Source organism: Rattus norvegicus, chromosome 12 (assembly GCF_021556685.1).
Source record: "Rattus norvegicus strain SHRSP/BbbUtx chromosome 12, alternate assembly SHRSP_T2T, whole genome shotgun sequence".
NCBI classification, from domain to species: domain Eukaryota; kingdom Metazoa; phylum Chordata; class Mammalia; order Rodentia; family Muridae; genus Rattus; species Rattus norvegicus.
Window position 1 is genome coordinate 6,460,142 of NC_141545.1, and position 25,046 is coordinate 6,485,187.

A 25,046-nucleotide genomic window follows, 5' to 3' on the forward strand; every position below is an offset into this window, starting at 1 on the left:
AAGCCTTTCATTGTGGTCTTTGGCACAGCTCAGGCAAAGCCAAGCTCTGCGAGCCACCCAGCCACATCAGGCAGGGGACGGGAATCTGCTCCTTTGGCTGCACATGTGGAACCAGGGGAAGGAAATTCCATTTGGGCTCTGACCTTTCTGCCCTCCGCCAACTTAGATGCATGAAGCCATCCATACCGGAGTCATTCTACAGGCAGCGTACAGGCTGATTCCAGCATTGCCTGACCCGGGCAGAGAGGAAAACAGTGAACTGACACAGGACTGCAGCATGCAAAGTTAGAAAGGCAGATTCACCCCAGTTTACTATTAGACTCGTCATCTGGGCTTTGTGCTATTCCTAAGACACCAATTTGGGAAACACGAGGGAAGTGTGTTGCTTTTTGTTACAAAGATGTTGAGTGGATTCCAATGGTGTTGATGATGGCGTGGCCAGTAGGCCTTCTAACGTGTGGATTTCATTCCTCCCAGTTATTAATGATGACTCAAGAATAAGCTTATGATATATGCAAAGGTTATTTTATGGCTGAAGCCTTTGGATTTTGGTAAATGTTTCGTTGTTAAACAAAAAATAAATTCAATGGAAAACCCAATATAAATTCAATACCATATACAATTTTAATAACCATAAAAGCACCATTATATAAGACACTTAAAATAATAGTTCACAAAACATTAGAAAGAAGCTGTTGGCCAAAAATAAATTAGAGCATACATCTCACATGGTCTTGTCAGGGTCTCCTACCAATGAGTCTGATTCCAGCCTACTGGGATTTAATTTGGACTCATACATTCATAACTGACTCTTTTCTTTCTTTTTTTTCGGAGCTGGGGACCGAACCCAGGGCCTTGTGCTTGCTAGGCAAGCGCTCTACCACTGAGCTAAATCCCCAGCCCCATGGTTTACTCTCTTAACACCACACAAGACACCTCATCTTGGTGGGCGCAAACCTGGTATCTCCGTGCATGACCTTCACCCTGGCTGCTTCCTTGCTTTGCACTCAAGCATCTGGGTAACTAACTAATAACACGTTACAGGCATCGTTTCACGAATCACTTGATGACTCTTAAAAACTGGTGTTCTGCGAAAGCAGGTTTATTTACACTGCTAGACTACAAGCTAGAGGGAGGGATTTTTCCCGACACTGCTGTCTGCAGGGTCTGACTACAACGGTACTGATTCTTCTTAACTGCCTTTGTTGCTAAGAATTCACCGGCAGTGTTTTTTTTTTTTTAAGATTTATTCATTTATTATATGTAAGTACACTGTAGCTGTCTTCAGACACACCAGAAGAGGGCGTCGGATCTCTTTACAGATAGTTGTGAGCCCCCATGTGGTTGCTGGGAATTGAACTCAGGACCTCTGGAAGAGTAGTCAGTGCTCTTAACTGCTGAGCCATCTCTCCAGCCCTCACCGGCAGTTTTAAGGGTAACACATCGTTAAAACGAGGGAGTGACTCCCCTAACGTCACCTTGAAGGAATACATGCCCTTCTGGCCATTAGAACAGCATTGGCCCTAGCTAAGCTGCTTCCTGCCTCTGCCTCCCTCACCTCTCCAACTCAATGGAGAAGATGAATCTGCCCAAGACTGTGGTACAGTAGCCTATAGGAATGTACTAGTAACATCTTGCTTTATTTATGACTCTGCAACTAATTGATAATCTTGGATTTCAGTTTCAGATCAATTCTTTCCCTGGAGAGGGAAAGACCCTTGACTCCTCGGCAGATCCCCAGCATCAGACCACGCGTACGGTGCACGCTGACATTGCTCATTGGAGATAATGAATATACTGACCTCTGTTCAGAAACTTCTGGGCTTAGCTATTTACACTGGAAATTCAAGCTCTGGCTAAAATCGAACAAAGAATAAATACCAAAAGTTGAAGTAGAAACTTTCTCTAGGAAAATTCTGCAGTGGCTGTGCACAGGCTTTTAATATCCGTGGTGGTAGCCACCCCTTCTGTAGCTCTCGTTGGAGGAGTTGCCCCGAGCCCTTTGGTTGGGGAGCTCTGAGGAGGTGTTCCAGTACCCGGAGCCACCGGACGGTGCGCTGTCCCTGTCCTGGTTTCTGTTCGCTCTGCTTGGCTTTTCTGCGTGAAGGACACTGTGAAAGGTAACATTGTGTTCATACCGTTCTTTCATTCGCTGTATTTTTTCTTTTGGGACCCCATGGATGTTTCTTCTAAATAGGAAAAAAAGGGGGGGGGAACCCCACAAATCTTTAGTTAAGGCAGGCTATCAAAGTAAGTAACTTACATTCCATACAGATCCTGCATTGCACAGCTGCTGCTCTGCCAGACACTGGGCAGAAGCATAGGTCCTACTGTTACTTCTCCAGCTCTAGTACTGTTCCCCATGCTGCCCTGCACACCCCGAGAAAGCATAGGGCTAGCTTTAGAAAGGCCTCTCTAAGGAAAGGCTACGTGACGTTGACTATGAACAAAGACTACAAGGCATAACTCATGCATTTAGTGATATGCTTGTTGATGTCACGCACACATCTCTTATCCGTCTAGATCGGTCGGTCTGAACCGTTAAATGATGCTTAACTGAAACAGCCTTAAATTCAGGAGGGCACAAATGCCAGTTGGGGATGAGGTTAGAAATTCAGTTGCCAAGATTTCAATGACAGGCTGGAGCTCCTGAGCCCTGTCCGATTTACCAACCAGGGCAATCGTGGGATGACCATAGATTCGCTTTAGAAATATCCTGCTTCCGTTGGGTCACTTGGCATCAGGCAGCATGAAATGTGGTTACCAGAAGTTGTAAAAACCACATTACTGGGGGCCGGAGAGATGCCTCAGAGGTTAAGAGTACCAATTGCTCTTCCTAAGTTCAAATCCCAGCAACCACATGGTGGCTCACAACCATCTGTAATGAGATCTGATGCCCTCTTCTGGTGTATCTGAGGACAGCTACAGTGTACTTATATATAATAAACAAACAAACAAACAAACCCACATTACTATTTGGACACTTGTTGCTGTATACATCAAAGCAGCAGAAATGTGTTACGTTCTGCTTAACATCCAAAGATCTTGACCCATGCAGAGTAATTGCCCATTAAATGCTCATTAATGAGGAAGCAATTGAGCACAAAGTTAAGTGTGTCCTTCTAAGGGACCAGGTCCAAGCCAAGGATTAGCATTTAGCATCACGTCACACATCTGGCTCAAAACTAAAGCCCTTGCATTAATGGACCCAAAGTGATCAGTTTCTAAGAATTACCATTTCTGGCCTGAAAACTAGTCCATTTCCAGCCATCAAAGATGCTTTTGTTCAGTCTGAAATACCTGAAAACAGCAGGATACAGAATGAGGAACTAGGAAAACAAGGAGGTACCTTGCTAACTCTTGAACGTTGAATTTCCAGCGAGTGTCTGGTTCTCGGAATATAACTTCATAGTTATTCTCAAGCGCCTGATTTTTAGAAGCACACAAGACAGTGAAGACATGGCAGGTAGAGTTGGGGGCGTTCACATTCCACTTAACATTCACCACAGCCTTACAAGTTATCCAGGCCCTGAACCTATCTCCCACATTCCGTCCCCATACCTAGTCTCTCCCGTTGTGTTCTATGTGTCTCAGTGTCAAAGATGGTCAGTTTTACCTAGTAGGAGTCTGGACCTCCTTGAGACAGATCACTCAACTCACAGTGGAACGTCCCAAACACAGGTGCGAACAGGGGACCTGGGGAATTCCTACGGCCGCTTCCACGATTACGCTGGATTTACTTCCTCCCACCCCGGTTTGTAACTGAGAGTGCCACTTAGGGAACGGGCGTGATCTCTACCTATATACGGTTTCCAGCAAACCCAGCTCTCCCCACGCTGCAGTGCTTGGCCCACTGCCCTGGACCCCGTTTCCGTGAGTTTAGAAAGTGAGTAAGGCTCTCTCGTGTAAACATCTAAGTGCTCTTTGCATCCATAGCCTGACCACTTCACTCAGACAGCTCTGCCATCACTTCTGCTCAACGTGTTCAAAACGTGAGCTAAGCCGAGGGGTTTCCTCTGCAGGGAGCGTGCGTAAGCTGCAGTGTGCTGTTACACCACAGGAGCTTTGGTTACTATCGCACGAGTCAAAATAGCCAAGAGGGAACTGTGGATGTTCTCATCCCACCCAAGAGTGACGCTTGAAGTGGCAGATAATCTAAGGACCCTGACTCAGGCAAGAGCACGTTCACCAGAGCAGCCCCCTGCACTCTGCAAATATGTAAGATTATTATTTATCAACTAATAAATACATTTAATATTTCAGTCTCCCCTTCACCCTCTGGAGAGATGGTTCTACTCAGGAAAGAATTCAACGGCAGTGTTGTAGGAACAACTAATGACTGGGTCTCGTTAGCAGCTGTAGGTGGTTAGTATCCAAAACTGAAAAGCAAAATGACTTCCTGGAAGCCGGGGGTTCCTTAGTCAGGGCTGGGCCTGCCTGCAACAACTCTTGGAGGCTCCACTCACCTCCTGTGGCCTTGAATGTGAACTTATCCAAGCCGTGCCCCCTGGGCCTGAGCCGAACTGACAGGAAGGCATCAGTAGACAGAAGCACACCTGTCTGTGCTATTTTGCTGTGCTAGTTGTGGGGCGAAATCTTTAAACTGCCAGAAGCTCTGTGAGAGAGACCTCACAACACACTCGGGCCATATGTAACTCAAGAAGCTGTCTGCCTCCTTCTCCGTTATTTGTCAAATGAAAACTTGTTAACATCAGATACAAACTGTCTGAAAAGATCAGAGCTGTGCGGAGTAATGCATTGATATTTGTATTCTACAGCCTTAATAGCGTCCCACTGTTAATCCTAAATCTGTTCATAAACTAAGAAATTCTGTTGCTCTGGAACTCTCAGCCAAAGAGGGCTGCCTAGCCTACAGCAGGCAGACCCGACTCACTGGGACCTGCAGCCCTGCCAGTGCGTTCTCTAGTCTGTTCTCCATGCAAGTGTCAGTAGATGTTCCTCTGAACAGAAAGGAGCCACTACTGAAGAGCTAGCAAGGAGGCAAGCAGAAGCAGGGAGGTATCTATGAGTCTGAGGTCAGCATGGTCCACATAGTGAGTTCTAGGACAGCCAGGGCAACATAGAGAGATCCTGTGTCTCAAAAAGAGGAAGGAAGGAAGGAAGGAAGGAAGGAAGGAAGGAAGGAAGGAAGGAAGGAAGGAAGGGAGGGAGGAAGGAAGGAAGGAAGGAAAAGAAAGGAAGAGAGGGAAGAAGGAAGGAAGAAAGGAAGGAAGGAAAAGGAAGAGAGGGAGGAAGGATGGAGGAAAATATCCACCAAGGACCAAGTGCTGCTATTTCTAGAGGACCCTCAGAGGTAAAGTGGCCTCAGCAACTGAACGGCAGAGAAAGCCCAGGGTGATATCGCCAACTTTACCGGCTCACTGGGAGAACTACCATAAGTGAATGTGAAATCATGGCAGACTAGAAGAAGAGCAAAGAACCCATGTTTCAACTTTCTCATAAAACATCCATAGCTGAGAATTCAGAATAATACTTCTCCCTACCATGACTGCATAGGGCTTCATTTCCCAGGCGTGCAGGTTGGTGTTATCAATAATGATGGGGGATGTGCCACTCCGCATTGCTTTCCTGGCTGTAACACAATGCAACACAACAGTGAGCAGCATGCAGCAGTCAGCAGGCCAAGCATCACCTACACCATCATTATGTCATTACAGGAGGCCCTCCTCACAGTTAGGCTTCCTAGTGCTGAGCCACCATCCATCGGGGTTTCCATTGGCTGGAATCTACAGGGGTTAAGCCCTGCCATTCTGCAGGGTAGAAAAACCTCAGAGCTTTTGGTTAAAGCTCCTCCCATGAAATGAATTCATTTCAAAGCTGCTATGCTATATGCATGCATAAAGCCTCCCCCTCCCCCCTTCCCCCGGGTTTGGAAAGGAATTTGTCACCTCTTTTCTGGTTCCATTCATGAGCTTCCTCCAAGAAGATGGGGTTGAACTCATAGGTGCCATCTTCCCTGAAGAAAAAGTCATCCGTGCTGAAAATCAGGGCTCTGGGGTAGTCGCGCTGCAGCTGTCTGCAAGGTGGAGAAACAGAAAAGGGATTCTCCCATCACTCTTGGTCATGGGAGAACGGTTCCTTTCCATCTTTAGCACAGGTAATAATTCTGAGAGCTCCACGTTTTGAGTTTTCAACTTCACTTAAAAGGAGAACCAGTTATCTCCGGAAGTCATCACTCCTCAACTGGAGGCAGGAGGGAGGCCGAGAGGCGGCTATGCGTGTTGCCAACTCATAAAAGTGAGAGGTCACTGGTCACGGCCATTGCCTCCTGCAGCGACCAGGATCGACTAAAACTCCAAGGATAAGTGGAAGGCATAGTGACTGTTTCCTGGCGGACATCAGTTACCAGGGCCACTCCTCTCCGAGACGGCAGTGCCCTCCCACACCTCCCGTCGGGCACCATGCCCCCACGCTGCAGCCCTTCCCTTGCCCCCTAAACTCTTACCTGTCCTGGGTCCCATTCCTCGGAGCTCTGATCTCTGTAAGGACCCATCTGAGCAACTAGTTCTTGCTGAGGTATGAAATGTGGATAAAGGAGATGTGTGTGAGCTACCCTCTGAGTTCTAACAATACCTAAACCAGTGGGAAAAAGCACAAGAGAAGGAGAGAGGTGAACCCAGTGGTGCCCCTGCGCCTTCTGAACCCTACCACTCTGGGCCGAAATATGAAAATGTCACAGAAAACAAGTGATATCACAGAGGCCACCTTTATGCAAAACAGAGAGGGAAGTTGGAATCTTCGGGGAAGGATTTCTAAAGAGATGCTTGGATTTCGGGTTGCATCATATCTTTGGGCAGACACTATTAAATCAGAGTGACCTGGTCGGCACTGGACAGCCTCCTAGTAATAAGAAACAAACAAAAAACAAACAAACTAGAGAAGCTTATTATCTGGCGATGCCCGCCCTGCATCACAACAGACTCTGCCAGTGAGTGGAATCCCCTCCTACAGTCGAGTGGGGAGTGAAAAAGGCAGAAGTACAAAGAGGAAGGCAGGCAGAGGCACTGCACGCCCCTTTAGTTTCTTTCTGTTCTCAGTAGAGACCAAGGTAGGATATTTTAACTCAGTAAGAATACAGCGCAGGCGCGCAGGCGCAGTAAAGCTGGGCTCCACCCTCATGCTTCCACTGCAGCCACCATGAAGCCGCCTGTCTGAACTTGTCTTCTCAATTGTAAGACAGAGGACAATGCTAAGGACTGGAGGGACAGCACTTGGAAGAGGGCGAGGTGCTCAGCAAACCTGAGGGTCAGTAATAACTTACCCAACCCAGACTGCCGACAGGACCCGAGGTATAGTGCACCTGAACATGGGGGCTCTCTAGGTGCTGCAGTGGATGTGAGAGGGCTGACATGTCAGTAAATACACAATCCAGAGACAGAAAACAAGCATCTCTACCTGCATTCTTCAGAGGGCGTGACAGCAGAGTTGGAAAGAAACAACGACAAAGTAAATGCATTTTATGACAGTCTGTGGTGGCGCACGGGGAGTCCAAGGGATACTTTGATTTTTAACAGCAGCCTGACTGTCCTTGGTAGACTTTTGAGGACATGTAGGCATGTATTTCATTTTATTGTTTATCTTTATTTAATCTATCTGCACCATCTGCACGTGGACCTGTGGAGTCCCGAAGAGGACATCAGATCTCCTGGAGCTGGAATTACAGATGGTTGTGCACCACCATGGGGTGCTGGGAGTCGCTTAGGCTCTGAGATAAAAATTTCCACATCAAAGGACTAGGAGCAATTGGCCAACTTATTAAACCCTAATTGACAGTTCCCAGACACCAAACATTACAGGAAGTGTTAAGGAATTGAAGTAGTTCCATTCAAGGCTGGCTGCTCTGGCTATGGGACCAGGCCTCCTGTACAGTTTGTGTGAAACACACAGGACAAGCTGTACCAACAAGACACAAACAGTTTGGGCCAGAAATGTCAACAGTGTGATAAGGGAGACATTGCAAAAGAGGTAACATTTGGCTCGGACCTTGAGGTTTGAGGAACTTTTACCTTGTGTGAAAGAGGATAAGAGAAGGCACGGGGCAAGGACACACCCAGGGTGAATAAATCTGGACATAGACAGTTTCATTGAAGGAAGTCATTGGAAATACTGCACACAGACTTTTAAGAAGAATTTGACAACCTGGAAGCAGTCCAAAGTGTAACCACAAACCATGGAAACCACGTTAGAGGACCACTGATCATCTGAGCAGACAGGTTTATGGTGAAAACACTAAAAACAGGTTCATGGTATTTCTCACACTCAGGAAGTCTGTATGGAAAGGGAAGGGAACTGGCTTGGAAATCACAGTTTGGACTGAGTCAGCCCAAGAGTTCTGGTCAACAGTCTTGCCTGGTGTCCACCTACAGAGAGTGCAGAGTCTAGGCAAGCTCCTGTGAGCTTCTGGTGGGCTGGCTTTGACTGGCTCTGAGTCTCCAGGCCCCTGGGCAGGAGGGCAGGAGTGGCCACCATATTGTATTGCATCAGGCAAAGTGAATTAGTCTGCTCTCGCACATTGGCAGGAGAGAAGTCAGTTTCAAGTTCTTGACGGAACTCAGACACGGGAAATACGGCAACTGTCAGTCACAGGCAGGTGTAGGGAGTGGTGGGAGACAGAAGTCACCATAGGGCAGAGAGGACGCGGGTTCAGTTTCTACAGAGAACATTCACTGAGCTTGACGACCCAGCTGAAAAGGTCAAACTCCACACCCAAACCCTGACCTCCAATGCAAACAGTGACAGAGACCACGTTGCAGAGTGAGGGGGTGGGGTGGGAAGCCATTGCATAGATGGGTATTTGAAATTTTGCTGGGTGACGTAGATATTGGTCAACACACTAGAGTTTCAGGTTATTTCATAAATACAACTTGTTCTAGTAAAATCTACCATTGAAATGGAAGTCATCTCTGCTGTGTACTAAGTGACTGTGTTATACGTAGGTTTAATTTCTTTCAGACCCCCCCATCTGCTGTCCCTTCTAGGCTGTCCCTTCTAGAAGACCTTCTGCGGTCTTCTGTCACTGACCTTTCGTAAGTCTGGTTTGTTGAGCCATTTCTGAAGCGAGTTTTTCTTTCCGTGTGTAATCCTTACTGACTTCTGTTTGGCTCTTGGCAGCTTACACTATGGACAGAAGTTTAAGTCCCGGGCTGGAGAGATGGCTCAGTGGTTAAGAGCACCGACTGCTCTTCCTGAGGTCCTGAGTTCAAATCCCAGCAACCACATGGTGGCTCACAACCATCTATAATGGGATCTGATGCCTTCTTCTGGTGTGTCTGAAGACAGCTACAGTGTACTCATATATAATAAATAAATAAAATATTTTAAAAAAAAAAGAAGTTTAAGTCCCTAAGGTTTTCTCTAGGCGGACTTACAGACCTGCTGTTTGCCGCACACGTTATCTGCTTCTTAGTCCCTTCTGGTCAACACACAAAACAGAACACTGTCAGCCTTTCTGACTGCCATATTTCACTCTGAGTAAGACTGCTCAGGCCCACCACAGGACATCATGGGTTCTTGGTCTAGCCCTTTAAAATCTTTTTTTTTTTAAGTGACAGTATTTAGACTGTAAAACTTAAGTGTGAGCAATAAATACCATTCCACCAGCTTCAGAAAGGAGGGGCGTGTCTTGGTGATAACCTTCCCTATGGTCAGAGGTCTCAAGCATCAAGGCAATTGAGTAGATAAAAATCAGAAGAAAAGAGACGATCATTCCCACGTAGCTTCCCCTCCTGCACTGCCCCTCTCCCAGTCACTACAATTACAAGAGGAAACTCGGGTGCTAATCCGAATTCCATAACTTACTCTCCCACAATGATTTAGCCATCAGGAACTGGGCTGTGACAGGTATGTACCGGCTGGGGACCTGCTGGCTGAGAAGGTCCAGTGTTACTGCATAAAGTCTCCCTTGTACCCGACTGTGCATTTTCAGACATGTGTTGGTAAACAGACCCAGCTTGGGCGATCACCCGCCATAGTTCTCCACATTGAACATCCTCTCAGAGCTCGGTCATCTCAGTAAGCTCTCCCTAGAACTGGATTGTTTGGGTGAGGAACTGAAAAAAATCCTCACATCCTCTCTGGTCCCCATGCCCCATACACGTCATTTCCTCTGCCTTCTCCTTCTTCAGTCTGCACCTGAGCCTTTTCTTTTTAGAAAATGTTCAAAATCATATACCAATGGGGGACACGGAACAGTAAATTATATACCAATGGGGGACACGGAACAGTAAACACTGTTTACCCTCTGTCTACAGTCACTGGATTGTCACATTCGGTCTCAATTATTCTGTCTCTATGGACACTTCTTTACTCCTGGGTTCCTTCTCTGCCAGCGTTCTTCTAGGTAAGCACGGTGCTTGAATTTTTGCCATAAAGACTTCAAAAATTTTCTCTCACGGTTTCATAATTTAAAATTACTTTAATCCATTTTATATTTTGTGGAGAACTTTTAGGGCCGCTTGAAAGGAATTTGACATTGGACCAGGACAGGGAAGTAGGGCTAGTTCAGGCAGGAATCTGATTTTAGGCTAGAGCAAAGAAGTCAGCTTCAGACAAGGGTGCAACTTTGGGCTAGGACCTGGAAGTAGGCTCAGGTATCTTGGCCATCCTGATACGCCCCTAGAAACAGTAATCATGGGACTTTGTTTATTGTCTTCTTGTTCCCTTAACCTAGAACTGACCTTATTACTTGCATGTAATTAAAATGGTATAAAAGCAGACTAGGAACAAAACCTGCTAGGGTCATGCTACAATGTTGTCTAATTGTCTCTTTTTTTTTTTTTATTTTAATCCTTGTTCCTGGGCTGGAGAACCTGTTGACTGAGCTGGCTTGGTCAATATTTAAATATTTAAATTTTTGTCTTATTATGGTTCCCCAAATGATCTGCCTTCCTTCCAAGTGCTTCTGGTAATCACATGGTGCCTTTGGTGTCTTTCATCTAAACCTGTCCTCAGGTCCCTCTTCCGGAAGAGTCCAGAGGAGTCGCTGGTTGTTTGCTCAGTATTGAGCTTCAGGTTGGAAGAGTGGTACAGAGGAGAGATGTTTTTCCTGATCTCATGTGACACTCCGAGATCCACGGTGACCATGCAGACACCTGGCTAAAGGTCCCGGTCATGGCGTCTTCCACTGTGGAATAAGCTCATTGGCTGGCTCAGTGTGCGGAACCTGGACCACGTGATTGTCCTGGCTTCCAGCAGCCTTCCCCGTGCAGCCCACTCCTCGAGATGCCACAAGTCTTACGTTCCTCATTTGAAATTCTTGACATGTCTTCTAGGTAGAGTTGTCTTATAAAGCGCCTCCTCTCTTCTAAAAAATCTTTATCTTGGGCTGGAGGGATGGCTCAGCGGTTAAGAGCACCCGACTGCTCTTCCAGAGGTCACGAGTTCAATTCCCAGCAACCACATGGTGGCTCACAAACCATCTGTAAAGAGTTCTGATGCCCTCTTCTGGTGTATCTGAAGACAGCTACAGTGTACTTATATATAATAAATAAATAAATCTTTAAAAAAAAATCTTTATCTTTTGGCAATTTATTCATTGCCATGTGGCAAAAACTACTCTTGCCTCAGCTTCTCAAGTGCTGGGGTCACAGGCATATTCCACCATGCCCATCCCATCCGGTACTTCGCTCGCTTGCTTGCTACAGTATCTGACAGGCTCAACCTGCACTGTGCAGTCCAGGATGGCCTCGTAGCCACGGCCAATCCTCCTGCTCTGTCTCCCAAACACTGGCATGCCAGGCAGGCACCACTGTACCATCCGTCCTCTCGGTCTTTCCGATGCTCCAGCTGTTCCAAGCTTAGCTGGTGATAGATACACTGTAATCTGGCGCCTCTTGTGAAAGCCAGGCTCCTGCTTGTGAAAAGTATCATTTTTTCCCTAATTAACAAAGACACACATTGAAGCATTAAAGTGCTAAAAAGTAAGGGTGAGCTACTGTATTCATCTAGAAATAACTTCTAACGTTTGGTTTTATATATATATATATTATATATATATATTGTATATATATATTATATATATAAATATATATGTATATATATTTTTAAATCCTCCATTAATTGTGTGTGTTTATGTGAGGTCAGAGGACAAGTGTCAGGGGTCATTTCTCTCCCTTCACCATTTCAGTTCCAGAGGCTTAATGGCAAGTGCCATTACGGAGTCCAGATGTTGTTCGTTTGCTTGCTTGTTTCATTTCTGAGACAGAGTCTCACTAAGTCGCCTTCCCTGGCCAGGAGCTCACAGAGATCAGCCTGCCTCCATCTCCCAAGGGCCAGAGTAAAAGGCATGACCTGCCACACCCAGCCTACATCTTTAAAAATGTCACCTTTTATATAAAAACAGGAATGTGCTATAAATCGTACTAAGTTTTCACCAGCAGGTTTTTTCCCCCCATAACAAACTGTTTCTCACCCTATGAAATTTTTTTCTGTGATGTTTCAATGCATGGCAGCTTACGCGTATTCACAGGGATGCCCAGAATTTCCCTAAGGATTGTCTCCTGACCCCCAGTGTGCCATCCCGGCACAGTCCCCTGTGTTTATCAGAGGCCCCTCATCAGGAGGTTTATCTTACCAAATTTCACTTTCCTGTAGGACAAGACAATTGCCTTTTTTTTCTTTTTTTTTTTAAGATTTATTCATTTATTATATATAAGTACACTGTAGCTATCTTCAGACACACTAGAAGAGGCATCAGATCTCTTTACAGATGGTTGTGAGCCACCATGTGGTTGCTGGGAATCGAACTCAGGACCTCTGGAAGAGCAGTAGGGTGCTCTTAACCACTGAGCCATCTCTCCAGCCCCCCCCCTTTTTTTCTTTTTAAAGATTTATTTATTGTATGTATATGAATACACCGTAGCTGTCTTCAGACGCCTCAGAAGAAGGCATCGAATGTGCATTACAGATGGTTGTGAGCCACCATGTGGTTGCTGGGATTTGAACTCAGGACCTCTGGAAGAGCAGTCAGTGCCCTTAACCTCTGAGCCATCTCTCCAGCCCGACAGTTGCCTTTTGACCTTATTTACAGAAGTCTCTAGATTATAAGGCTAAGTCTTTACAAATGTACCCGTGCCTCATGGAGCTTCTTCTGTCTTCCAATCCAGGCCTTTGATGTAGTTGGACCAGTCTTCCGCACCTGAGATTGTCAGTCTGTCTATATTCCTGTACATTCTCCTCCTCCCTCCCTCCATCCGAAACTTTACTTATACACAGTACTGGTTAAGGACCTAACTCGATTATTTTTCTCCCTGGTTGTCCCCAAACTGTTGCCTAAGGATCTTAGCCTTTTCTAATATTTTGAAATGCTTTCTACGCTGTACCAAACGACTGCACATAGTGAGAGCTGTCATCCGGCTTTATCTTGTTCCTACGTTTGGATCCACCTTCTTTCCTCCTTTACTAATATTCTGTTATAGTCAGTGGTGAGCATATTTCCTTTACAAAATGTATCCTTTTACTCTTCCATTGTTTTATTGCAGAAGTGTCTGTGAACAATGCCAAGGAAAAACATCTCCTTCTTGCTCCATGGTGGTTTCAGTAACTTTCCCAGAGTGGTGGGCAGGAAACAAAGACCTTGGTGTGTATGAGATCTCCTTGACCTTTGTAACACTTTTATGGAGTAAATAATCGTTCCTCCAGTTTGCAGATAACAAAAAGTGCCGCCTGGAGAGATTAGATAGCTGGCCACCGCTCAGAGTTTCCAAGGGACACTGCCAGAGGGTGTTCCTTCAGGTCTAGAGAGGACCAGGCTGCGTGGTGTCACTCTCTGGCGCTCTCCTAGCTCTGAGAGAGTGCGTCTTATTGTCTCAATCACATATTGGTGACATGCAGCCACAGTCTGCATGGGTGTGCCTTTGCCTGCAGTCAGCACTCTGCCTTTTATTACAACACTTCTTAATTAAAAGGAAAAGCCAATGTGTGGATGTGAGTGCCTGGGTGTGTGCCTGGCACCATGCTTCTCCCTGATGCCTGTGGAGACCAGAAAAGAGCATCAGATCCCCTGGCGCTGGAATTAGAGATGGTTGTGAGTCACCGTGTGGTTGCTGCAAATGAACACAGGTCCTCTGCAAGAGCAGCTAGAGTTCTTACCCTTTGAACCAACTCCAGCACCGATGATGACATTCTTACACTGAGTTACATCACTGAACTTTGGTCACATTTCTCCTGACAGCCTCACCACCCCAGTGCAGCCACCATTCATATGGGGCGTCCCAGCCACCCTGCAACTCCAGGCTTCACATCTTTTGTTCTGCACCACGAGAAGAGGCAACGACTCCTGAAACTGCAGCTTTAAAACACAGACTGCCACACACTCTCGGAAATGACAGCACCATGACAGTCTTCTTGGGAGATGCCTTGGGACCCATTCCTGCCATCACTGCTGTGTCTTCAGCTCAAAGATGTCAAATGTCACAGGCACTGCATAGCCTGTCAGTGTCACACTTGTTCTCTGTTACTGTTTGGCTTTCTGTGTTATGACCCTGCTAACCTGTGCTTCTAAAGAACTTTACACCTCCAAAGTTTACCTCAGAGTCTTTAACACACACACACACACACACACACACACACACACACGATCACCACCCCTCACATGCTTGCCCCCTTCAGTCGCCCTCACACTCATGCACACGATCACCACCCCTCACATGCTTGCCCCCTTCAGTCGCCCTCACACTCATGCACACGATCACTCCCCCACATGTTCACCCCCAGTCTCCCAACACACACATTCACATACACACACAACAGTCCTTTTCCTTTGTAACCTTCTGCTTGGCGGCCAGCACGGCTCTCCAGAGCTCTCCTTCTTGTCTCTGCCCCTAGAGAATCTTGCAACATAAACTCAGAAGTGGCTAGAGCAAGGCTGTGACCCTGCAGACCCATGGCACCATTTCCTGTTGGTTCTGGGGCTCAGTTCAGCCCGCTGCCTGCTTTAACCCTGGTGCTCCTGCTCTCCATAGCACCCTCCTGGGATCACAGGATCAGTCCGCATGCACTGCACATTTACTTCCCCACCGCTAGGGTATTGATTCCGTCTACCTGGGCAGGTTCCCCACACACACACACACTGTTGCTTCCCAAGTACCTAGAGCACTCCCTGATATATGAGTGGAGAAATGGAGTCTTACATATTTTAGATCTCTTCATGTTGATACACAGGCTAGGTTCATTCCCTTTAACTTCCACATAGCCCTCCATTATCCATGATTTAAAACAAACAAACAAAACAATTCTAATTTCCTGTATAATGCCTAAGTAGAGAATCTGGAGAGATGGCTCAGCGGTTAAGAGCACTGACTGCTCTTGCAGAGGTCCTGAGTTCAAATCCCAGCAACCACATGGTGGCTCACAACCATCTGTAATGGGATCCAGTGCCCTCTTCTGCTGTGTCTAAAGACAGCGACAGTGTACTCACATACATAAAACAAACAAAAAAACCCAGGCTCTGACCCCAGAGCCTCACACTAACCCCCTAGGTCAGAATGAAGATAAAACAAGCCTCTCAATATCTAGCTTTCTTCTCAGACACTCGGGATTCGTGCAGTGATGCCTGCCAGGAAGAAATTCCGATGGCTGAGCTCCTGTGCACATTTCGGTTGACCTGGGGTGCACACTCCAAGAACGCGCGCTAGCTCTGAAGGACTTGGGGTTTTTTTTTTTTTTTTCTTTTTTTCGGAGCTAGGGACTGAACCCAGGGCCTTGTGTTTGCTAGGCAAGTGCTCTACCACTGAGCTAAATCCCCAACCCCAGGACTTGGGGTTTTTATCTCGTTTGTGTGGGGTGTTTAACATGATGAAGTAGACGCCCTCTTCCTCCTCCAGGACAGAACACATGCTCCCTGAAGGCAGGGTTTTTGAGTCCTGTCTGGCACTCTTATCTCAGCATCTAGAATGAATGCCAGGCACTCGGGAGGTAACACATACTTGGAGAATGAGGAATGGCTTTCCTTTAAAAAAAATATATATATATATATATAATATTTTATATATGTGTGTGTATGTATGTTCTGTAGCTGTCTTCGGACATATCAAAAGAGGGCATCAGATCTCATTACAGATGGTTGTGAGCCACCATGTGGGTGCTGGGATTTGAACTCAGGACCTCTAGAAGAGCACTCAATACTTTCAACCGCTGAGCCATCTCCCCAGTCCCGAGGGTTGGTTCTCAAATGCTTTGTTCTATAACTTTGCAAGCTCTTCTCATAGGGTCCCAAACTGTGTGACAGTATTCTCACGGTCGGCCTCCAAAAAAGGCTTGAGAGTGAGAAACATTCTACCCAGCACCCAGCAGCTTGAGAGCAGGGAGGCTGTATGAAATAAGGCGACCTCCTAGATGCCGGGGTTGCCAACCCCACATCAGGGCTGAGCCCTGACCTTGGTCTGCATCTATCTCTCAGCCCTCATTAGATAAGCCGTCTTCTACCTCCAGAGAAACCTCTGCTGTACCAACTGGCCACCAAGGCTAGTCACAGTTCCTGGGCTGGCCTATGGTTCACTCTGTCTCACTTCCAAAGCATGCCTTATTTCCGGGATCCAACAGCGGACGCCCACGCGCCGTTGCCTGGCAGTATGGCCCACTACCCCTAGATAGGCTCTTCTTGCTATCTGACGTGTGGACAGCCTGTCATGTGTTGCAATGGGATCTGCTTCCTGTGCCTGTTCTCAGTTTGTCAGTCATATTCGCTTGTTCTCAGAACTGCGGGGAGAAATCAGGAACCAAAGCCTGGGTTTCAGTTTTTGTCTGTATTCTCCCCAAATGTCATAAGCCAGGGACGGCCCAGAGGGGCGGTGATCCAGGCAAATGGCCACACTTTACTGCTGATCACAAGTAGCGGCAACCGCACATTTGATCATAATTTTTTTTTCAAATTAACTGAACATCTTTTTTTTTAATATTTATTTAGTATGTATACACCATACAGCTTTCTGCCTGCATGTACGCCTACAGGCCAGAAGAGGGCATCAGACCTCATTACAGATGGTTGTGAGCCACCATATGGTTGTAGGAATTGAACTCAGGACCTCTGGAAGAGCAGTCAGTGCTCTTAACCACTGAGCCATCTCTCCAGCCCTGATCTTAATTTTAAATCCACCTCTAACTCAAAGATCAAAAACAGGGGCTGTTTATCAAATGTTTTCACTCATTTTTAAAAAATAGAGTTCTCTGCACTGAAGGGCATTTGGGTCGCATGGTATCGCCTGCCCTCCTCCCGCTTATTCTCTTCACCACACACTCCTCTTACATCTGCTTACGCGGATCAGCCTCCTCTTGCTTTTCTTCTTCCCTCAAAAGCCACACTAGCATCTGAGCTTCCATCTCTGAGGAAGTCTCCAGAGTTGCCTTTTGTTAACAGCCTCCTTAGTGAACTCCTACCAGATGCAGGACTTCTAGAGGAAGGACAGGAAATAAAGACAGTGTTTGTTGGGCTGGAGAGATGGCTCAGTGGTTAAGAGCACTGACTGCTCTTCCAGAGGTCCTGAGTTCAGTTCCCAGCACCCACATGGTGGCTCACAACCATCTGTGATGAGATCTGATGCCCTCTTCTGGTGTGTCTGAAGACAGCTACAGTGTACTCATATATAAAATAAACGAATAAATCTTAAAAAAAAAAACAGTATTTGTTGACCAGGATTTCACTACTATAGTCCGGGTTAACAGCAATCCTCCTGCCTCAGCCTCAGTAAGTCCCAGGACTACAGGTATGTGATTCAGATATAGTTTTATATAGAGATAGAAAAAGACGTAGCTTAGACACAGTTTCTGACTCAAAGAACGGTCAACACATCTCCTGAAACTCATATTCTAAGAAAGAGGTGTGTTTTGGGGGTAGAGGCATCTGTTTACAAAAAGAGAGTCACAGAGCAAGCTAAACAATACGGAGTCTCCTGAAACAGCAGAGAAATCCCCTCCTCCTAGTATGGTATTCTCAACTCTGAAAGACCTCCGCTCTACCATCATCTCTCGCCAGGGTGGTCTGTAACTCTGGGGACAATGGGCATTGTCTCTGAACAGCCCCCGTGAGCGCACCATTGCCTAAGTGTGCCATGCCCTGGTCCCGCATTTCCATGTACGAAGTAAAAAGCACAAGGTTGGGGCTTGACAGAAGGCTCAGCCCTTAAGCACACCGGTTGCTCCTGTAGAGGACCTGGGTTCAGTTCCCAGCACCTACATGGCAGCTCCCATCCATCGGCAATTTCAGTTTCAGGGGATCCAAACCCCTCTACTGGCCTCTGTGGGCAATGTATACATATGGTGCGTGTACCTATACCTGAACAAAACAACCTACACACAAAACAAAGATAAATAAACCTTAGGTGCCCCCACTCACTGTGTGCTGAACCCTTCTCCATGACGCCCTCCCTCTTCCTGGATCCTTACCTTGGTATAACCCAGAGCCTTCCCCAAGCTGTGCACAAGATGCAGTCCCACGTTCATTTGTTTCTCACCAGCCTTCCCCAGTTACACAGGGTCAGGCAGATTTTAGATGACTCGAAGGCACCAAAAAATATTGTATTTGTTAGAGTTCAATGGCCCTGGAGAACCCTTCTCTAGCTATTTCAGTGGACCACCAAAAGCGAGGTAAGTTAAATCAGAAGGGCGCTATCGCACGAGCCAATCTAGAGACCTGGAAGTTGAAATCCTTTCCAGAACACTGCCGTGAGTTGAACAGCCAACACCTCATCTCCCAGTGGAATCCAGGAGCCAAAGACTTTGGTGATATTTCTAATTAAGAGAAACATCCCTTTCTAATGCTGACTATGATAAAATGCAGCTTCCTTACGCTGAGACTTGAAATACAGGTTAAATTAACACCCTAGCTGACCTGAAGGGTTTTCTACCACATTTTATGTTTCAGAGTCTCTTATCAGGACACTCAGCCTCTTTTATGCTCCAGTTTGGCAATGGAGGTCTGCTGTAGTTAATGTGCTTGCCTGCCATGTGGGGGACAAGATTTAAGCCCAAATACTGAAAACCCATGGTGGGAGTGGGCTCGGTCCTATGACTTTGATGGAGATGTTTAAGGTAGCAATGTCTTGCGTTCAGCTGGATGAACACTATGGAAGCTTCTTAGCTGCCTCCTTAGCCACACCCCCACCCGTAGCCACACCCCCACCCGTAGCCACACCCCCACCCGTAGCCTGTGAAGGCACCCTTCTTGACTTCTGCACCCACTTCTATTTCCTCTCAAATCGTAGTTCACACCTGCAGTGTTACAAACCCCCGCCTCCTCCCCAGGTCCCAGCAGTGCCAGGACACACCGTGATGAGGTTCCTATGCTGTGGGGGCCACTTTACCTAACATGGCCATTTGTGCGTGTCATAAACCCATATGACACCATAAACTCCTACTTTTCTTGTAAAACTTGTATGGCATTTCATCTCCATTTGTCTAACCGCCAAAGGGAAGTAACACAGAGACCCTAGTTAGTGATTATTTCCCGCAGTGGCTTGAACGACCAGAGGTCTGAGCTGTCACCTGCCTGCTACTGTATTGTGATGTGTAAAAAGTGGAATACGGTCAACTCTCGGTCTTGGTCTTCCCTCTGTGAAGGAGAGCCATTACCTCACCCATGAACTGGTCCCTGTTCTCAGTGATTCTGTTCCCATGCCTTTCTCCTCACCTGTTTGTCCCCACATCTTATTAGGGAAGCATCCTTCTAGTACCGAGATGAGAATGTGAATGAGGGGAAAGGGCAGCCACTAGGCAGCATCTTTGAGCCTAACTGAATACGCATTAGGAGTTGTGTGCGCTGGTACCAGAGGGGAGAAGATCACAGAGGGGCCAGCATGTACCAGCGCTCTGCTGTTAGACCTGACTTTCATGGGTAGGTAAAGATGAAAAAAAATTTCAGGGAACAGACAGAAGAATGAAGACGTTTAATTTTTCAAACAAGGCTGCTTGGATGAACAGCTGAATAGAAAGACTCCTGTTGCCATTCACAAAGACAGAATATTTTATTCACACATAAAATTAGGATGTTCTCATATATGGCACAAGCATGAACCTTGGGACGGCATGCTGAGCGAGATGTCGAACAAATAAATACTTATGATCACATGACACACTTAGACCAGCAAGAGCACAGAGGGACCTCGCAACTTGCAGGCTGCAGGAAGAAAGGAGAGAGAAGGCTTTACTGCCAAGGGGCAGCTTCTGTCCAGGGTGATTAAATAAACACAGTGACAATCACTGGGTGTGTACGGATCTGTATCCTTTAAAGAGGTGAAAATAACCACAGCGGAGACATTAACCAACACACACTCATCCCCACGCACCACACGCACACAGTTCTGGACCACAAGGGCAAAAGGGTCTCCCAACTTTTAAAAGCTTTAGTGTGTGCATGTGTGCGTGTGTGTGTGTGTGTGTGTGTGTGTGTGTGTGTGTGTGTGTGACACTTACAGACAGAAGACAACCTTATAGCGTCAGTGTTTCCCCTTCATCTTTATGTGGGCCCTAGGGATTGAACCCAGGTTTTCAGGTCTGCACAGCAAGCACCTCAAAGACCTGCTGAGCCACCTCTCGGGCCCCGGATTCAACATCTAATTGTCTCCAAGATCCAGCTTTGGGCCTACCTGGCCCGTGGATTTGCAGCTAAGAAAGCTCCCTTTCAGTCAAGCCCAGGAGATCAAGGGGCTCTTTCCCATCCCTGCTCTACCACCTCTATGTGGGGGAAACTCTGTCCCAAACGAGCTTTCACCTCTGCTCCAGCTCCCTTGACCTTGAAGGCTGTTGGCACAAAGGCACCGTTTCCACAGCACCCCATGTTCCCGCTCCTTACTCTGACACCTTCTGGGCCCCTTTACAGCCTCGTCGACTGTAAGTCTCGGTAAGCAAGGAAACATGGTCACCAGTGATAATTGCTAATACCATGGCTGGCCCTCACTTCCCACAGCACCCATGTTTACTGCACTCTCTGTGATCTTCACAATGAATGAATCTTCGGGTTTGACTCATGCTACCACAGGTGAAGCTCAGGTGTTAGCGAATCAAGGTCAAAGGTCATGGTTGTTAAAAAGTTCATCTCCTCAGGAGTTTCCTAGCCTATGTCCAACTGGGAATCAACCTATGGAAGACTTTCTTGAGAGAAGGACATGGTTATTAGCCAAGTCATTAAACAAACACAGAACCTTTAACTCAATTGCACCCTGATGTCTCTCACCTTTAAAAAGTTGCCAAGCGGCTGGAGGGAGGGCTTGGCAGTCAAGAGCACTTGTTGCTCTTTGATTCCCAGCACCCACATGATGACCCATAACCATCTGCAACTCTAGTTCCAGGAGGCAGCGCCTTCTGACATCTCTCGGTTTCAAGCACACAGGTGGTAAACACGTACGTGTGCAAGCAAAATGACCATACATACATTATCTTTCAAAAATCCTTTTATTATTAGGTTGCCAAGCAACACACAACTTGCTGAAAATTAGCAAACAAATGAGGGGAAAGTCTACAGTCCCGCTGCTCAAAGTCAGCACCCAGGGGTGCCTACTCATCTTCTGATGGAGTTTTTTTTTCCTAAGCATCTATACAGACCTCCATCTTTGAACAAAAAATGAGGCCTGTGTGTCTGTGTATAACTTCTTTCTTAGTTTGTCTTTCATTTTGGGGACAGGACCTCACGTATCCCAGGCTGGTCTTGAACTCACGACGTAGCCAAAGATGACCCTGAACTCCCTGATCCTCCTGCCTCTCCTTCCCAAGTGCTGGGATCACTGGTGCGCACCTCTCAGTGGTGCTGGGGATTGAATCCAAGGCTTGGTCCATGCCAGGCAAACATTCTATCCACTGAGCTACAGGCTGGGACCCGGGCACCTCTTTTAGGATCTCTCTGACAAACATCCCTCCGTGTCCACACGCTTGTCCAAGCATTCCCTCACGGGGAGTTTCCAGAACTGGAACCATAGTCCGTAGTAACCACCTGTCCCCCAGTGATGCTTGACTGAAAGCAGGATCTAATGTAGGTTTAGGGCACAGGTTAGCTCGAGTGCTGCGATGTGTGGTTAAAGTGCTCAGAGCAGGTAAAACCCCATTTAAAAAGAGAATCTAAAGAACTCAGAAGGGTGTTTTCCATATCCCAGCCAGCTGGACATAGGAAAAGACACAGGTGAGGATTCTAGAATACGCTGTTGACTTGAAAGACAAGACGTATCCTATTTTTAAAAGAGATTTTTATTAGTTAGTCAAAGGGGATATAAAGGTTAAGCAGGAAAAGATGAGCCCATATTTGCAAAAAAAACTAACTTCCTCCAACGTTAAAGAAAAAGTTTTATTGGTCTGGTTTAAGAAGTACATGTTCAGGGGTTGGGGTTTTAGCTCAGTGGTAGAGCGCTTGCCTAGCAAGCGCAAGGCCCTGGGTTCAGTCCCCGGCTCCGAAAAAAAAGAAAAGAAGAAAAAAAAAAAAGAAGTACATGTTCATTATAGAGGAAACGGCCCTCAGGAACTAGCAAGTGCATAATGACCTTAGAGCTCCTATGTTCTGCAGTGTATTTGAAAGCAATTTCCCAATCTCCTCTCTTAGTTCCTCCCTGGAAAACACCGTGGGGGAAACAGAAACGCCTTGCTGTGACTTCCAGACTGGTTCTTACTTGCAGATTTCTGCTTTCAGGCCGGGGCTCACCCAATCTGTCCCTACAGGTGTTTAAATGAGATGTTCTCTTCACCGATGTCTTCTGCTTAGTCAAATGTCAAGCAGGAATTAAAATCCTAGACGTGTAGAAAAACGAGAGACAGAAAGGACCCTTAAAAGACTACCGGAGGAGGGGTTGGGGATTTAGCTCAGTGGTAGAGCGCTTGCCTAGGAAGCGCAAGGCCCTGGGTTGGGTCCCCAGCTCCGAAAAAAAGAACCACAAAAAAAAAAAAAAAAAAAAAAAAAAAAAAAAAAGACTACCGGAGGGGTTGGGGATTTAGCTCAGTGGTAGAGCGCTTGCCTAGCAAGCTCAAAGCCCTGGGTTCGGTCCCCAAATGGGGGGTTGGGGGTGGGGGAGACTACCCGAGCCAAGACCTGGCTTTCCAGGGCCAACCCTCACTCCAGCTCTGCTCTCTTCCCTGTTCTCCGATCCTCACACTACTTCCTTTTCTCAGCACGCTCAGAGAGAAATGTCATGGCTAAAAGTTACTTCCTTCTCTGTCTTTCAGTGTGTGATATATTACAGGCTGGCAAAGTGAAAGTGAGATCGAACAAGACCTTCGCATCCTGAAAACAGCGGGTAACAGATGCACACACACCCCCCCCCCCCCCCCCGTGAATGGCTGTAGCACAAAATAACCAAATTGCCCGGGGTTCCAAGGAGGCTCGCCATACCGCCCAACCTGCCACTGTCAGGAGCCTCTGGCAAGAACCTACAGAAGGGTGCCAGTGTGGCCTTCGCAAGTCACCTATCCCTTTAAGATGCAAAGGTGGCAAATTTCATTAGCTGGATGCTTCTTCTCCACAAATCAGCCAGAACCCCAATTCAAATGTCAGTCCCTCATCAGCCACCTCAGTTTCCCCATCATCCATCATCCACGTCCAAAAGACTCAGGCCCTCCCCCTAAGACCACTACCTGGTGCCATGGAAATCAGATGTGACCGCAGGCCACCTTGATTCTTCAGCGGTTCCGGGGTCCTAGGGCTAGCCTTATCTGATGAGATGGGACGCACACAGGTGGCAAGTGACTGCTTCTATCGACTAGTGCGAGCCAGATACTGTTCATGGAGGGTAAGACAAGGCCCCTATCTTCAAGTATCTCACAGAAGGAAAAAGCCATCCTGTGCAAGCCTAAGTGCAGTCACAGAGACGTAAACAGGAGCCAAGGCGCTGAGAAGGGCGGCTTCTACGGCAGGGTGAGGCAGCTGCGAGGGGAGGTAATAGAACCGGTTTTAAAAGGCTAGTGAGAGCAGTTGGGCAAAGGGTGGCGGTGGGAAAGCCAGGCAGGAGGACCAGCATCATCAACCACAGCAAGGAGAGAAACAGTCCAACGTCGCTGGAACGCCAAGTGCAGGGCGGGGAGTGGAGGGCGTTCAGGCTGGAGCGGTGGGCCTAGCAAGGTGCAGCAGGCAGCAAGCCCGCGCAGTTCTCTCTGCCCGGGTACCCGGAGGGCCGCTTACGCAATTCGCAAGTGAACGAATTTGGGCGCCCGCGGAGAGGCTGTCAGTGACGGTCGCTGGTGGCGCCGCCAGCTCCCCCCTCCCCAGAGCACCTGTGCGCCTTCGCAGCCGCCAAAGTAGACGCAGGCTGCGCCGATCCACCAGATCTCAAAGCGGCCCCCGGCCCCGGGCCAGCGCCGCGCGGACCCCCTGCCCGGACTCCCCCCCGAACTCGCTCCGGTGACAGCGCCAGTGGACGCCGTGGCGGCTGCCTGCGCGCCAGCGGGCGGGGAGCGGGTTTCTCTGCAGTCGCCACCGGGTTTTCCCGAAGAGCAGTCCCCGCGGGCCTCCCCGACCCGGGGCTGGGGACGAAGGTTGCCCGGGGGTTGGGGCACCAGGCCGGGCGAGCACGGCGGGGAAGGGCCGGCGGCGTCTGGGGCTTGCGCAAGGCGCAGTGCCGAGGTCCGTCCTCCCGGGCCGGCGCGCGGCAAAGCTCTCTCGGGCGCGCGGGGCAAGGGCAGGGGCGGCGCGCGGAGCCGCTCGGGGCAGGGGCGCGCGTGGGCGCCAGGCCGCTCTCATTACCTGGCCAGCGTGGTTTTTCCCGAGCCCGGGAGGCCGCGCAGGAGGTAGAGGTGTTTTCTAAAGCTGTGGCGGCGCGGAGGTGGCCCCCGCGCGGGCAGCGGCCGAGGAGGCGGTTGCTGCTGCCGCTGTTGGAGGCTCAGCCTCCCGAACGATTCCAAAAAACTGTCCTCCATGGGGAGGGGGCTGCCGGCGAGGGCCCTGGGCTCCCTTCCTGAAGTCACGGTCTTGGCCAAAGCTGTTGTTTTTGTGACTCTCCGGCCATGTGATAGATGGAGGGGCGGGCGCTCGGAGCCCAGCCCCTCCTCCCCGGCCCTGCGAACCGCGGGAGGGGGCGTCTCTACCTGCGAGGCCGGGGCGCTGACAGCCGGGGGAAGCGTGG

At 48.1% G+C, this 25,046-nt stretch overlaps 1 protein-coding gene across 3 annotated transcripts; it reads right to left on the reverse strand.

The window, feature by feature from the left end:
- Positions 1-601: 601 nt before the first annotated feature.
- N4bp2l1 (NEDD4 binding protein 2-like 1) lies at positions 602-24,914 on the reverse strand. Of its 3 annotated transcripts, XM_087579111.1 has the most exons (6): positions 23,560-23,851; positions 6,467-6,594; positions 5,910-6,037; positions 5,505-5,593; positions 3,350-3,426; positions 602-2,189 (listed from the first exon to the last, which is right to left on the reverse strand). In XM_087579111.1, exons 4-6 carry the CDS (start codon positions 5,580-5,582, stop codon positions 1,940-1,942), a joined length of 405 nt encoding a protein of 134 aa, XP_087435237.1. In that variant the 5' UTR covers positions 5,583-5,593; positions 5,910-6,037; positions 6,467-6,594; positions 23,560-23,851; the 3' UTR covers positions 602-1,939.
- Between the last annotated feature and the right edge of the window lie 132 nt (positions 24,915-25,046).

What these genes read in the sequence shown, in the direction of transcription:
- N4bp2l1 (XM_087579110.1), bottom strand. Translation starts at nt 24,840, where the DNA reads ATGGAGGACAGTTTTTTGGAATCGTTCGGGAGGCTGAGCCTCCAACAG. An exon ending in TGAATGGAACCAGAAAAGAG is followed by an intron (nt 5,594 to 5,909) that starts GTGACAAATTCC and finishes ATTGTGTTACAG; the next exon opens with CCAGGAAAGCAATGCGGAGT. An exon ending in TGAAGCCCTATGCAGTCATG is followed by an intron (nt 3,301 to 5,504) that starts GTAGGGAGAAGT and finishes TGCTGTTTTCAG; the next exon opens with GTATTTCAGACTGAACAAAA.